The sequence below is a fragment of the Podarcis bocagei genome, assembly GCF_964188305.1.
Source record: "Podarcis bocagei genome assembly, chromosome: 5".
In the NCBI taxonomy this organism is placed as follows: Eukaryota; Metazoa; Chordata; class Lepidosauria; order Squamata; family Lacertidae; genus Podarcis; species Podarcis bocagei.
The window spans coordinates 67,799,337-67,815,463 of NC_138129.1; the positions used below are offsets into that span (position 1 = coordinate 67,799,337).

General features: G+C 42.4%; 1 protein-coding gene across 4 annotated transcripts in view; it reads right to left on the reverse strand.

Annotated features, from left to right (window-relative positions):
- The window catches only part of ERICH3 (glutamate rich 3), a 67,617-nt gene that overhangs the window by 19,776 nt on the left and 31,714 nt on the right, over positions 1–16,127 (reverse strand). For all 4 annotated transcript variants that reach the window (XM_081193625.1, XM_081193622.1, XM_081193624.1 and 1 more), the window contains one exon: positions 5,587–5,826. In XM_081193625.1, coding sequence (XP_081049751.1) covers positions 5,587–5,826 — 240 coding nt within the window. The remainder of the gene's footprint in view (positions 1–5,586; positions 5,827–16,127) is intronic.

Sequence of the window (16,127 nt, forward strand, 5' to 3'; positions counted from 1 at the left end):
GGAGTCAGTATAGGGGCCAAGATCTACTCTGCTTCCAGTTAAATCCACAATTAAAACAAAACTATTTTTTAAAACTGCTTAATGAATGGCATGCTGAATTAATGTTAAATAGCAGCAGCAGCAGAACACGCATGAGCAGCCAAGCATATTTTTGTACAAAGCATACGGTTGAGGAAACAATAGTCAAAAGAAATTTACTACTGGCTTCATCAGTTACTTATCCAGAAGTGCAGCTTGTTATGTGTCTTAATATAATTAATTGAGTGCATGTAGCGGATTAATAATGAAAACCCCAAGTCAGCCCCATGAACACTTGTGCTACAGGCACTGTAGCGGTGACAGGTGTCACAAACAAAGCCTTCCTTCATGCACACCACTTCAGACCACTATAACTACAGGCCGATTAAATCCTATGTTCATTTCCTTTTACGTATATCAATGTTAAACCTATTCTTTCTTTGTATACCTTGTAGACCCTTCATAGTTAATAGAGAATATTGGAGCTCACTCACATTTCCTTCCAAAAAAAGTGAACGCAGGAGAAAAATATCATTCCTGACTTAGCTAAGTCTTCTCCTAGAGGGAGTATGGGAGTAGCTACGTTCCATCCTATAGCACAGAAGGAATTGCAAAGTAGCTTTGGATCAGGTTTGCACAGTAAATGTGAGTTGCTTACAGAATCAAGCAAATCAGTATTCGAAACCGTAACCTTCCAACAACTAGAAAGTGTGCCACAGCAAATGCACTGATGGTGAGGGCAAAATCACTCAGAATGCAAATGCAAATGCAAATGCAAATGAAACACATCAAAAACACACAAAGATGGTATGGTTTAAAAGAAACCATTCACATGAGCCAAGGATAGATGACAACATAAACACGGTTTCCATAATTTGCTTTACTCATAACCATGAGTACAAATCCTGTATCCAGCTAGAAATTTAGTATGCCACCTTCCTTGTCCTGAACCCTAAAAAGTAGTCCATGCATTTTACTGAGTTTCACATCAATGGAGATTCAAGGGTCTTCCAGGAAGCATGTGGCTGTGGTTGCTATAAGAAGCAGAAGGCTGGACTACACGGATCTTTGGTCTGATCATACATATCTGATGTTGTGCCACATATCTGATGTTGTTCCAAGGGAACTTCAGCCTCTACTGTAAGAAGCAGGTCCACCTAATTGTGATGTCAAACAACCAAGGCAAATCTAGAATCAGTTTCTACTTACGGTTATTTACCTCCAGAGTGAAATGAAAAATAAAATCAATAAATACATACCTTTCTTTATTTTATTATTATAGCCACAGCACTGTTTTCCAGCTGCAAGCACATTTACAGGAGTGGCTCTTCTTCTAATCCCAATACTTCAAACTGAAAGTTATCAGTCAACATTATTTAACTTTAGGTAAACTGTGAGGAGCCTATATCAGTCCTGGCTACCTGGGTCGCCTCCATACAGAAGCAAGTGGAAAAACATGTAGCAGCTTCATGCATTAGGAGAATTTGCATGCAACATAATCCAGAGTTTACCTTCTCAAAAGAACTCAATGGGACTTCCTTCCAAATATGTGTTGTAAGATTAAAGTCTTACTTTTTAACATATGCCTGCTTCTAATGGCCAAAGCACCCTGGTCCTAAACAAGAAAGAAACAATAATGTCCCTTTTTATGTTAAACCGCTCCATTTTGAAGTTGAATTCCAACGATTCACACGCCGATGAAAGGAAATGTTTCCAAATAGCTGTATTTACTGTGCAGCTACATTATTAATGTAAGGCTATGTAAAGGAGATTCTTCTTCACCTCCTAATGACTTGGGTGGACCATTTGTGCAAATGAGGAAGCATTTTTGCAATATTCATTGGGTGGAACAAAAATACATAAATGAATTCCAAACAAGAGAATTTAATCAGAAGCAAGTGAATTATGCATCCGAAAATGAAAGAGCAGGAAGAAAGCTGTTTAGATAGGACCCTGCCAACAGGCAAGACTTTCTACCCAGCACCAAACACAATCTACACCAGGGATGGGGGAACCTGTAGTCTTCAGATATTATCAGCAAACCTGACCATTGGCGGTGCTAGCTGGGGTTCAGGGAAGTTGAAGTGCAACAACTCTGAAAGGCCACAGATTCCCAATCTCTGATGTACATCATCCACGATGAGATGTGCCCTAAGCAGAGGGCAGATGCCCTAATAGATGCCTGCATAAAAGAAAGCTATCCATGACCCAAGCATGACCCAAGCCATTTCCAAGAGGAAGAGCACCCTCAGAGTTATTAGCAGTTTCAGCAAAAGGAAAATTCATTCCCCAAATAAGATGATTTGCCAAGACTTAAATCATACCAGTTATCAGATCAGTCCAGCTATTAACAAAGGCTGCCACAATATATATTTTAGGCAATGCAACTACACGCCACCCAGTACCATGTGACCACAAGCCTGAGAAGTAACACCAGCTTTTTAAAAAAGAAAGAGCATGTAATTATTTCTTAAATGATTAGCAAAGCTGCAAGCTGATTATCCTTCATGGTCACTGGCTGCTTAGAGAAATCAAAGTCTCTTTGATCAGAACAAAGATTTGTCCATGCAGACCAACTGCAAACCTGGTTTGACACCCCGAGTTTGCCGTCGACTTTTGTGCTTCCTATAGAAACACTGGATCTTTCTCACAGCAGTGTCCATTTCCCAGTCAGCTGCTTTACCTTTCCCTATTTCACACAGAAAATACAAATACAAAAGCTACATTAACGTTTGGCTTGGGAAAAGAGCTCTCCGATAAAGCCTGTCAAAATGGAAGGCATTTCAATGGAGAGATTTCAGGGGAGCAGTAAACACAGAATGCCTGGTCCAGTTTGACAAGCAACTGTTGTGTAAGTTATGGCAGTATCAAAAAGAAACAGCAGGATAAGAAACAAACAGGAAGAAATCAGGTCTGCGCCGACGGAAAGCCAAAACGCTTGCAATTTCCATTGTTTTGCAAGCATGCCTTGCTTTTGGACCCGTTTCGCTGTTTGTATTAATGAATGGGAAATGAGATACATGCTTCCCATTAGATTATTTATGAAGGTGTGCGGCTCAGAATACATAAAGGAAATAATTATCTCCATCAGTTATGCTGACTGGGGAGGACAGAGGTTACCAAAAATGTTATTTATGCTACTGAAAACTAATTCTGCAGCATTTTAATTTCCTTGTGGTAACAATTATCTAGGGTTCATCATTCTGAGTGTTTGTCCCCTGCACAGAACTCAGAAGGCACAGGACTGCATATTTATCGCCCTGAGGTTGTGGGCATGTCATTCTTGGATCAAAATGGAGTCACACTGCAACCGCTGACCAGAATTTGGCTTGCGGAAAGCCCTGCTTACTATGGAGCCCAGAGGGATGGCAGGAGAGAGCCTTTAGAATTGTTGCTATGGGTTCTCACTATCATATACAGTGGTACTTTTTTTGGTGCCTGGTACTTTACAATGCAAAAGTGACATCTACAGGCTGCCATGCAAGATGTTTCTTTTCATATGATGAAAACTATACACAGTTTCATACATTACGCCAGTTCATACATTACAAATTAATTGGCTCTTTCTCTTTTAGCTCTATTTTTTTTTTTAATTGAAAAAGCGAGTCAGGAACTCACAGAATACCATGAATGTGCTCATGTCAAAAAGACACAAGTGATTCATTGCAACATGTGAATTGGAACACAGGAACACAGAAGGAGCATTGACAAACAACCTCTGTCAGCTCCCCAAGTAGCCTCATCTACAGGTGTCTGGATGTTTATAATGTTTGAAAAGGATCTTGCAAGGGGAAGTTTGTGCAGGGTTCTACACTGCAGGACAGGGTGATATGATATCCCATCAGTGGTGGGAGCATACTACACATGAGTTCTGCTCCTGATATGAATCTGCCTTATACCATACCCTCGATTTCTCCAATGAAAATAGGGACGTCCCATTCCATATTGATAATCTTCCTATTTATACCCATACATCTTACTGGGTTGCCCCAGCCACTCTGGGTGGCTTCCAACATATATTAAAACATAGGGTAAAGGTAAACATTTACCCTATAAAACATTAGGTAAAGGTAAAGGTACCCCTGACCATTAGGTCCAGTCGTGACCGACTCTGGGGTTGCGGCACTCTATGAGCCAAGGGAGCCGGTGTTTGTCCGCAGACAGCTTCCGGGTCATGTGGCCAGCATGACTAAGCCGCTTCTGGCAAACCAGAGCAATGCACGGAAACACCGTTTACCTTCCCGCCAGAGCGGTACCTATTTATCTACTTGCACTTTGATGTGCTTTCGAACTGCTAGGTTGGCAGGAGCAGGGACCGAGCAATGGGAGTTGCAGGGATTCGAACCGCTGACCTTCTGATCAGCACGTCCTAGGCTCTGTGGTTTAACCCACAGCGCCACCCATGTCCCAATAAAACATTAAACATTGAAAATAACTTCCCTATACAGGATTGTCTTCAAACGGTTCCGGGGTCGGATGACTCCATACCCTCCAACATTTCTCCAATGTAAATATAGATGCCCTAGGGAAAAGTGGGACATTCTGGGATCAAATCAGAAACTGGAAAAGCTTCTCTAAATCAGGGATGCCCCTGGAAAATAGGGACACTTGGAAGGGTCTGTTATACTGAGCCAGACCATGGGTCCATCTAGTGCAATACTGCCTACACAGTGGCTCTCCAGAGTTTCATACAGGGGACATGCCCATTATCAAGTTGAATCTGGGAGTTTTTGCACTGAAGGAGATGTTCCACCACTCAACTACGGCCCCTGTGTAAGTGGGAGGTCTTAAGGATGAGAGGGGAAGGCAAGGTAAAAAAAGGAAACCTGTACTCCCAGGGGCAGCCCACCCATGAGGCAAGGTGAGGAGACCACTTCAGGAGGCAGGGTCCAGGGTCCACCCAGGACAACAGAACCCAATGTTAATCTTACTCCACTGCATTGTCCCTGGTCTCCTTCACCCCTGGCAGGGAGGGGGAGGAGTCATCCTGGGGTCCACCTCAGGTGCCAACATGTCTTGGGCCAGCCCTGTGTGCTCCTCCCCTCTCCCCCTCCCCCAGCTATCTTTGGGAGCTTGAGAAGGCCAGAGGTCTATACCACTCTACACAACATTGGACATCCACAATTCAAGGTGAGCATGGGCACACTCTAAATAGAAATTATAACACTACGCTCCTCAACGAGCATCATAAATTCCTGTCCAAGTTAATGGGTTCTGGAGTGAAACTGAAACCTTTCCAGAGGAACAAAGGAAGTGGTCTGAAAGAGAGAGCTTAATTTCTGTCTTCACACACACTGGAGAAGAGAGACCCAAATTTCCTCTTCTAGCTGCCGCCTATCTGGCCATTTTCATATAGTACCTGAGAGATAAAAGAGGTTTAAAGAAGCAGCTTGGGAGACTTTGCTTATTTTGTGCTGACTGGCCCATTCTGTATCAATTTAGCAATCGTAATTCAAATGGGTACTTAAATGTGAACCACAAAATAGATAACCCATTACAGCGCATATGTAACAAGTTAAACATGCATCAGGCCATTCATTCTATGCCACTCTAAGGAAAACAACTAACCTTGTTTTCTCTCCTCCTCCAAGTCACTCCCGGTGTATCCATCACTTTCATCTCGTTCACTGTCAGAGGCCCGCGAAGCTTTCAGTGATGACTTTTTATTCTCCTTTTCATGGTCTAAATTATCTTTTTCATCATCTGAGGGTGACTTTGACATTCTTTTCATTTGATCACCAGCCTGTCCTTCTTCATTAACTTTCCCATCTGATTTCTCTTCATCTGCTTCAAAATCTTCATCGTATGCTGAAATATAAGGACAAGCATACCGTGAGATAGAAAATGGACCACCAACTACCTGAATATCTCATTAACCCCAAATAGGTTAAGCCCATTAGTCTTTGTTCTCCTTTGCATTTGACCCTTTTCTGTCCATATATACATACACACACACACAAACAATAAAGTTAACATGCTGAATCATGGATTTAAACTGTACAATGATACAGTAATGTTAAAATCTTTTTCTTGCTATTCCATACGCAAGAGAGGCAGGGCAAATTGTGGTATAATCTCCACACTAAGTACACTGGAATTATTTCAGTGGAGGAGAGGATAATTAGGACTTGTAGTTGTTATACATTCCAAATCCTCACAGACTTTGCAAGGTGGGTGGGAACCAACAGAAATCTTGTTTTCTGTTCACTATGCACCACCTCTCACGTTGTGGTTTTTAAGTATACAAGCAAAAAATATGAAACACACAAACGCATATACTTGGAGACACATACTTCATAAATATATGCCTTTAAGAAAGCCAGGACTGCCCACAGTAAACCTGCCTAACTATATATTTTGTGGAAAACTTGTTTGCTATCTTGCAGTTTTTCTAATGGCCTGACATCAACCCCACAAAATCAAATGCATTCTATTATTTCTCTTTGTGGGTCTCATTCAGACATAATCACATTGAAGCAAATAATTACACTGGCAAACAGTCCTGAAATATGTTTTGGGGAAATGTGTGTTTGCAAAGAATACATGTAATTCCATCCCAAAATATCTGATAGGTGCTCAGATGTAAACAGAGACATCATGGATGCAGTAGAACCCTCACTTGCTTATTGCAAGAGACTCCATCCCTGATCTGACCAAACCATGTAACACCCACCCATCTCTTCACTGGTGTAGGGATCGTGCTAGGATAATTGCAAGGAGTGATGATGTTAAACAAATGAAGTAGCAATCAGAGGTCAGCTGAGTTGGAAGTCTGGGCTGGCAAGAAGAATTCTTAACATAATTGGGGGCTTTTTTTTACAAGGAAAATGCTGCATACTGTTAAGTGTGACTACATGGCATCACGGAAGGAAAGGATTGAATCCAAAGGCAAAAATGGCAGCTGAAAAGGTAACTCTGGTTCTCAATGCATTTTGGAGAAAATCTCCATCAATTAATATTGTGTAATTGCTTGGTACAGTTACTGTTGCTGCGGCACACCTAAGACAACATTTTGTGTCTTTTGTATCTTTGATTTTTTTTTTAATCTCTGTAATTGATTCCCCGCCCCCTTTTTGGTGTTGGATCCAAAGGTGTCCTTTTGTGAATGGAAAGATTCTTCCTATGAGTGGAAGAGCAGCTTCAGATCCAGTTCTTTTCCCTGCACCCAACCCAAGATACCTCAATCCAGTCTGGCATTCATGCTGTAATAAATGCAAACCATTGTTCTAGTTTGACAAATAATGCACAGGTAATGCAATTTACCTGTAGTGCTCTAGTTCCTACCCATAGCTGAGGGTACTACCCTATGCCAAGGAAGAGGTCCACCTCAGCATTGGAGATCATCATCAGTGAATGGATTAATTGTATGCTGATACACTGAGATGCATGTGGACCTTTCACAAATAAAGTATTTTGGCAGCATCCCTTGTTTCACTACCACCTTGCAGAGAAGCAACAAACTGCTATCACGTAAAAGAAGCTGTCATGTTAACCAGATATATTCCCTGGGGACCACATTTTTTCACCTCTTTCCTTTCCCTATCAACTTTCCTCTATGTTCAAATGACAGAATGCCAGGAAAAACAAGAAATATAGGGGGGAGCATCTCATGCGGAACCAATTAGGCAAATAAACAATAACCTGTAGAGTGGGGCTTAAGGAGTAAGTAAATTTAATTGCATCGATTGAGGGTACCAGCTGCATCTGGGACAGCCAGAGTCTCCTTCACAGGTAATTGTCTGAAAGGTATCTACCTCCTGAAGGGGGAAGAGGGGAGATGAAACAAAACTGCACAGCTGGGAACTAATGAGAAACTTGCAATAAACTCACAAAGGAAGTTTCAAGAGTCGGAAGTGAGAATATATTCATGGCGGGAAAATAGATAGAGCATGCAAAGGACTCACATGTGGAAACAAACAAAAGTCAGTGGTGGGGCTTCAATTCCTGTACAGAGGGGCAACTTTGCTAACAGTTTGCTAGGACCTGCCAGGACAGCCCAGCTCTGCTCAAATGCATGACTTTAGTCCTAATAGCAGAAGTAGAGGACTCTACCCGACTCCTGCTAATAGGACTAAATGCATGCATTTGAGGTGAATCCGTTAACTGAACTCTAAATCTGAAAATAATGAATTAATTCCAAATTTTTCATTTAGAGATGATAAATGTGTGTGTATGTGTGCAGAACTGAAGTCATCCCTTACTACTTGCTGCATTCTCCTTGGAGCAGAAACCGTCAGCCACTTTTGCTCACAAAGAGGTCAAAACACAATGTACCTAGTTACATCTGCTTCATGGCAAGGGGAGAAAGCCTGTGGCCATCCAAATGTTGTCACACTATAGCTCCGATCATCCTTGACCACTAGCCATGCTAGCTGGGGCTCATGGGAGTTGCAGTTCAACAGCTTCTGGAGAACCAACATTTCTCACCCACACTTTACAGATTACAAGCTTTGCCATGTCGTGTGTACAGTGGTACCTCGATTTTCAAACGTAATCCATTCTGGAAGACTGTTCGATTTCTGAAACTTTCGAAAACCGAGGCACAAAGGGCAGTCTGCCAATTTAATTGACTAAATTGAGAAACATTCAGTGGAAGCCATTCAGCTTCCAAGGCGCGTTCAAAAACGGAAGCATTTAGTTCCAGGTTTTTGGCGTTCGAAAACTGAAACGTTCGACTTCTGAGACATTTGAAAACCAAGATACCACTTGTTATGTATTGAAGTTCTCACCCTGGCCACCAGGAGTATTGTGTATGTAGTTTTCACTCAGGTCCACGTCAGTTATTTTAGGCGGGAAACCCTGGGTTGTTGTTGCTATAATGTTGACAGCCGGCTTCCTATAAAAGCAGGCCGGCTGAGCTGTTTGCTGTTAGTTCTGTTCCAGCTTACAAAATAAAGAGCTGCTTTGGAGAAATCGCTGTGTCGTCTGCTATGTCAACCCACAACTTAACACCACTGTACCAGGAAATGTCATCATGCCTCTTTAGCAGTATTTTAGGCATCGTTTCAAAGTGTATTTGGAGTTTATTTACTTACTTTGGCTTTGTTGTTTTTTATGCTTTATTGAGGCATCAGGCATAAGCCTGCATTTTATTAATGTTTGATCAGGACTTGTATATTAAAGAGGGCTTAGATTTTCAAAAGTAGATTTTCAAATGTTTCATGCCAGGCAGAGAAAACCTTGGCCATTCTCCTAAGACAAGGGGCCCCCCCTTTGATTGATAGCAGAAAACAATTCTCAAAGTCATAAAAGCTGAAATTACAGACTGAGTAATGACACTGACCCTACATGTTACAGAAGATAACAAAGGCAGAGATAAATATAATTAGGAATGGGCAAATAGTAAAATGATACCATGGGCCTCTTTTAAACCTTGAGCTGTATTTTCTAAGGCCAGAGGCAAATGGGGAGAAGCATCTAGCTGACAGAGAAAGAGAGGCTTTTTTTGGGAAGTCTTTTTAAAACTGTTTCTTTCTTAAACTGAGAGAAAAGGCAACTGGCTTGGCTGGGGAAAAAGAAGCTTCTTCCTATTTTATTTTGAGGCTGGAAAGGAGGCTGAAGGGGGGGGGAATGTAAACTGAAGAGCCTTCTTTAAAAACTGTTTTTTTACTGAGTTCCTTCCTTTCTACTTTAAGAAGCTTTATTCTTTTAAAAGGTTACCTATGATAATGTATGAAATATATTAGCTTAAATATATTGGCTTAAATGTAATTATGCAAAGGATTTAACAAATGCTAGAAGAGTTGTATTTATCCTGGAATTAAGTCAGCCAGCAGTTTAGCCCCCCTGCCGGACAGGAAGACGCCATCAAATGCTGTCCAGATATATTAGCTGTCAGACATTTGTTTAGAAACCTTCAAATGAAGGATATCTTTCAATGTTGATGTGAAACTCAAGATCCTTGACATATGTTTAAGATAAAAATTTAAGATTAACCATTTGTTTTAAAAGGCAATAGGGCAGGGAGGGCAAGAGGTGAGCTGGTAATTAAGATTCCTTGTTGAGACACATGTAAGATATATTACTACTTATTTGTCATTTATAGATGTAACAATATATAGCTCTTTGTGTTCCTTATAAGGACAGGAGGATGTGGGTGTATCTTTTAGGATTGGATATAGCAATCAGCCAATAGGAAATCCAACCAGGCTGATTGGACAGAGGCAGCCACAGGAGGAGCAAAGGGGGCTGGATTAAGGGAATATAAGGGCTGGCCATAATGGCAGGAGCCAGGCCAGAGCTTGGTAACCATATACCACTGTGCCTCTCATTTATTTGTCTGACAAATAAATAATTATTTTAATTTCTCTATTGCTGCGTTGAATATTTCATTCCAGCTAAGCGTTAACCACAAGCAGGGTGCTACATTTTATGGTGCCTGCGACTCGGATAAGTGGTCTGCTGGAACGCAGCGCCTTCGCCTCACTGGACGGGGTACAAGAGAGAGGACAACTGTGCCTACCCAGCGCGCACTGGAAAAATTTTTTCCAGGGGAACGCAGCAGTCTCGTCTGTCTGATACCCTGCTCACTGGCGGCGACGGACCGGGGGGGACCAGAGAAATAAACAGGGAACCAACCAGGGGTAAGTGCACAAAGGGATTTTTGGCCCTCCAATTAATTGGGAGGAAGAGAAGTCTTGATCAAACTTCTGCGTCTCAGTAAGTGGGAACTGAGTACGCTAGGTGGTTGGATACATCAGATGGTGATCTGGTGGGGGAAAAGGGAAGAATGGGAGGTAGTGTGTGGTGAAGTATCTAACGCATTGTATGTGTGAGAAAGTACAGAGCAATCTGTAGCTGACCTGAGTGTGGAGTGGGCAGTACTTCGGTTCCCAGTGAGGCGACTCCATCTGGGCAAGGAAACCCACGAAGCGTGTGTGTGAGTGACTGAGTGGATACTTCACAGGGCCATACAATGGGAGTTGGGGGTTCAAAAGGGGAAAATACACCTCTTGAATGTATGTTAAATAATTTTAAGAAAGCCTTCTCAGGGGCGTATGGAGTCAAAATGACGCCAGAGCGCCTGAGAACGTTATGTGAATTAGAGTGGCCGAAGCAAAATACTGAATGGCCATCTCAAGGAACCTTTGATATAAATTTAGTAAGCAAACTTTGGTCTAACATCGCCAAAGAAATTGGAGGGTGCCCAGAACAATTTTCATATATAGATTCCTGGCTGAGCACATTAAATAAAAATCCTCCATGGATAAGGGAATGCAAAGTCCAACGATGCAAATTATTGGCTGTAAAAGCCGAAGCTAGGAAAGGAATCTTGCCAAATAAACTCAAACCCATTTTTGAGGGACCAGAGGAAGAGCTGCTTCCACCTCCACCCTATGCTCCACATCGAAGGGAGCCTAATCCAAACACTCCACCAGTTGTAACCCCAAGGCAAGAAAGTGGAATGAATAATGGGGCTGGAGTCACAGAACTTGATTCCTTGATAGATTATGATAAATATCTTCAGGAGGCATTGGAGGCCTATAATAAAGCCCAAGCAGAAGTGGTTATTCCATCTGTGAGTCCCAGTAGAACTCCATCTACAGTCTCTTTTAGTGAAACAACTGATTGCCTACCCCAAACCCCTGTACATCCAAGTCCTAGAGAATTATTACAGAAGTTACAGGGAGACCTTAATCGGTCAGCAAGCAATACAGCCAGGCGTATAAAGCTGCTAAAAGAACGCCTTGGGACAAATACCATCCCCTATGATTTGAGGCCCCTAGAGCAAGGCGAAGAGAAAGATCACGTAGTAGCCCCTCTCAGAAGAGTATTTGATGCACTTGAGGAGCCTGTGCTGGTTAACGGGCAACCCGGACCACGGCCACCTCGAACTTCGACCCTGCAATATATTCCATTCACGACTACAGATCTGATGAATTGGAAAACACACACCCCATCTTTTGCAGAAAAACCTCAGGCTATGATGGACTTGGTGACTTCAATAATAAATACTCATAGTCCTACTTGGACAGATTGCCGCCAGCTCCTGAATACTCTGTTCACCACTGAGGAAAGGAGAGACATAATTGAAAAGGCACAGATATATTTGCGTGAGCAGGCCAGAGTGGGAAATATTTATAATATTGACCGTCATCTCCAAGACAACTTTCCCTTGGAAGATCCTAATTGGGATCCAAACAATGTAATTCACCTGGCCAGACTTACCACCTACCGCCAGACGCTTGTGCAAGGTATCCGCAGGGCATGCCAGAAGCCCACTAATATGTCTAAAGTCTCAGAAGTAGAACAGAAACCAAATGAGAGTCCAGGAGACTTTTTAGAGAGGCTGCAAGAAGCCTATCGTATATGGACTCCTTTTGACCCTGAAGCCCCTGAAAACAGCAGAATGATTACTGCTACATTTGTGGCCCAGTGCGCTTCTGACATTCGTAAGAAAATTCAGAAATCAGAAGGATGGGAAGGGATGCTGATGAGCCAAATTATGGCCATTGCACGCCGAGTTTATCGGAATAGGGATGAGGCTGAGAAACAAGAGAAGAAGAAGTGGCAGAAGGAAAAGATGGTGATGCTAGCCACAGCAGTGATGTGTTACCCATAACACACTGTTTCGTGTTCGGTGCACACCCACAAAAAGACTTAAGTTGTCACCTTTTGAGCTCCTGTATGGGAGACCGCCCTCCTTTGTTCAGGATATTTCAGCTGATCTTAAACAAATAGGAGACCATGTGACACAGGGACAAGTGCAATCTCTCTCCCGTGTTTTTGTTTCTCTTAACAGGTGGGCCCTCGAGCGCACGCCGTGCAGCATTGCCGAGCCGATTCATCAGTTCCAGGCTGGCGATAGCGTATGGGTGAAAGAGTGGAAACGTGATCCACTTGCACCTAAGTGGCGTGGACCTTACACCGTCTTGCTCTCTACTCCAACAGCGGTGAAGGTAGCTGAGGTGACCCCCTGGATTCATCACTCCCGTTTGAAGAAGTCCGAAGGCAGTTGGACGTGCAAAGGTGACCCCTCTAATCCTCTTAAACTGACTCTCTCCAAAAACCCCTGTATCTAGCCCTACCGGGAACGGGCTAGGTCACGGGCAACATTAGACGACCGGCCTGCTGCAGCCACAACCTGGAAGCTGGCTGACCTGCGCACGCCTGAAGCTTGAGGAGCATCTGAACCAGCGATTGTGAAAGGAAAGATTCTCTTATACAATTAATTGACTGCCCACCCCCTTGTGGAACAATTATCAGATATTACTCATTGGGGATCCTCGGGATATATGTTTTGGTCTTGGTGGTTCCCCATTTCTGTCACTGGGGGAATTATATTGGGACTAATATTTATTTGCTATCACAATAAGGTAATCTTTTGTGGGAGGAATGCATATGCTAGACATCAACATGATTCTATTAATCCTGATCCCTTGGGAAGGGGAAGGGTCCTTGAATCTGGCCAAATTGACTAAATATGGATTCCACCATGACCACAATATGTGGGTAGGTTTAGCTGAAATGGTAGCCAATGTTGCAAATAGGACCAATTGCCTTGTTTGCTCTCTCGGGCCAGATGATTCAGAGGGAGGTATGCCCTTATTACCGATACCATTAGATGCCATTGGTATGGTAAGCGAAATACCACACCAAACAGAAGTACAGAATTTCCCCGGATGGAACTCAACTAAACCATTACGAGTTATACCTGTACAAGGGGAATTCTGTGTACATAAATCATCAGATGCAGCTGATTCTACCATGATAGGCTCTTCTCATTGTCACTATACTTGGGATAATATTAAGAATACCTGGGCACACGATACTACCTATCGAACTCGGGATGCCTTGCCCTGTGCACCTCCTTTTATTCATGCATGGAAAGTGGTATGGAACATAACTGTGACAGAAAAAGGCAATCTAACATACTGCACTGTGAACTCTCTACCTCTTTTGCTATTTCGCCTTCTGTACTCCACGTACCAAAGACCTCAGACACGATGGTTGTGGTGGATATGTGGAGAATGGGCATACAAGAAACTCCCCTCCAAATGGAGTGGGACTTGTTTCCTGGGATGGGTATTACCACCAATGTGGATTATGCCCACTAATTTGGCCAAGCGTACACGAAGAAACGCTGATATTTCTCATATAGCAGGAGGAAGTACCCAAAGTTGGAGCGGTACTGATGATTGGCCACCAGAGCGCATTATAGCCTATTATGATCCTGCCTCCTGGAATCCTGGTGAGCTCATACAAGGGGCACGGGATCCTATTTATAATCTAAACAGAATAATTCGATTGCAAGCAGTAGTGGAACTTGTAACCAATGCAACGGCCAAGAGTTTGAGACTTATTGCACAACAGTTGGATGAAAGTAGAGCCGCCATTTTGCAGCTGAAAATGGGAATGGATTATGTACTTGCCAAGCAGGGAGGCCTATGTGGAGTCTTGAACTTGACAGGGAATGCCTGTTGCTTTAACATTTCAGATAATGGTGAGGCAATCCGTGTGTTGGCCACAAAGATGGAGAATATAGCACATGTCCCAGTACAAACATGGGAAGGATGGGATATGGGATGGCTCACCAATTGGTTACCTAATGTCACAGGACTCAAAGGGATACTATTGTCTTGCTTGTTTTTCTTGACAGTAGTGGTAATGGTTTTATGTATGATGCCATGTATCATTTCATGTTTTAGAAGTACAATTAGCAAGATGGTTTCAAATGAAACTCTACCTCATATCATGGCCCTATACCGAGCTTTACCTCAGGAACATGATGAAGGTCAAGCTATCAAGGACACTTGGGACGAAGGTCCTTGAGCTTGAAAGGGGGGAATGAGGCATCAGGCATAAGCCTGCATTTTATTAATGTTTGATCAGGACTTGTATATTAAAGAGGGCTTAGATTTTCAAAAGTAGATTTTCAAATGTTTCATGCCAGGCAGAGAAAACCTTGGCCATTCTCCTAAGACAAGGGGCCCCCCCTTTGATTGATAGCAGAAAACAATTCTCAAAGTCATAAAAGCTGAAATTACAGACTGAGTAATGACACTGACCCTACATGTTACAGAAGATAACAAAGGCAGAGATAAATATAATTAGGAATGGGCAAATAGTAAAATGATACCATGGGCCTCTTTTAAACCTTGAGCTGTATTTTCTAAGGCCAGAGGCAAATGGGGAGAAGCATCTAGCTGACAGAGAAAGAGGGGCTTTTTTTGGGAAGTCTTTTTAAAACTGTTTCTTTCTTAAACTGAGAGAAAAGGCAACTGGCTTGGCTGGGGAAAAAGAAGCTTCTTCCTATTTTATTTTGAGGCTGGAAAGGAGGCTGAAGGGGGGGGGGGAATGTAAACTGAAGAGCCTTCTTTAAAAACTGTTTTTTTACTGAGTTCCTTCCTTTCTACTTTAAGAAGCTTTATTCTTTTAAAAGGTTACCTATGATAATGTATGAAATATATTAGCTTAAATATATTGGCTTAAATGTAATTATGCAAAGGATTTAACAAATGCTAGAAGAGTTGTATTTATCCTGGAATTAAGTCAGCCAGCAGTTTAGCCCCCCTGCCGGACAGGAAGACGCCATCAAATGCTGTCCAGATATATTAGCTGTCAGACATTTGTTTAGAAACCTTCAAATGAAGGATATCTTTCAATGTTGATGTGAAACTCAAGATCCTTGACATATGTTTAAGATAAAAATTTAAGATTAACCATTTGTTTTAAAAGGCAATAGGGCAGGGAGGGCAAGAGGTGAGCTGGTAATTAAGATTCCTTGTTGAGACACATGTAAGATATATTACTACTTATTTGTCATTTATAGATGTAACAATATATAGCTCTTTGTGTTCCTTATAAGGACAGGAGGATGTGGGTGTATCTTTTAGGATTGGATATAGCAATCAGCCAATAGGAAATCCAACCAGGCTGATTGGACAGAGGCAGCCACAGGAGGAGCAAAGGGGGCTGGATTAAGGGAATATAAGGGCTGGCCATAATGGCAGGAGGCCAGGCCAGAGCTTGGTAACCATATACCACTGTGCCTCTCATTTATTTGTCTGACAAATAAATAATTATTTTAATTTCTCTATTGCTGCGTTGAATATTTCATTCCAGCTAAGCGTTAACCACAAGCAGGGTGCTACATTATAAAGAATGAA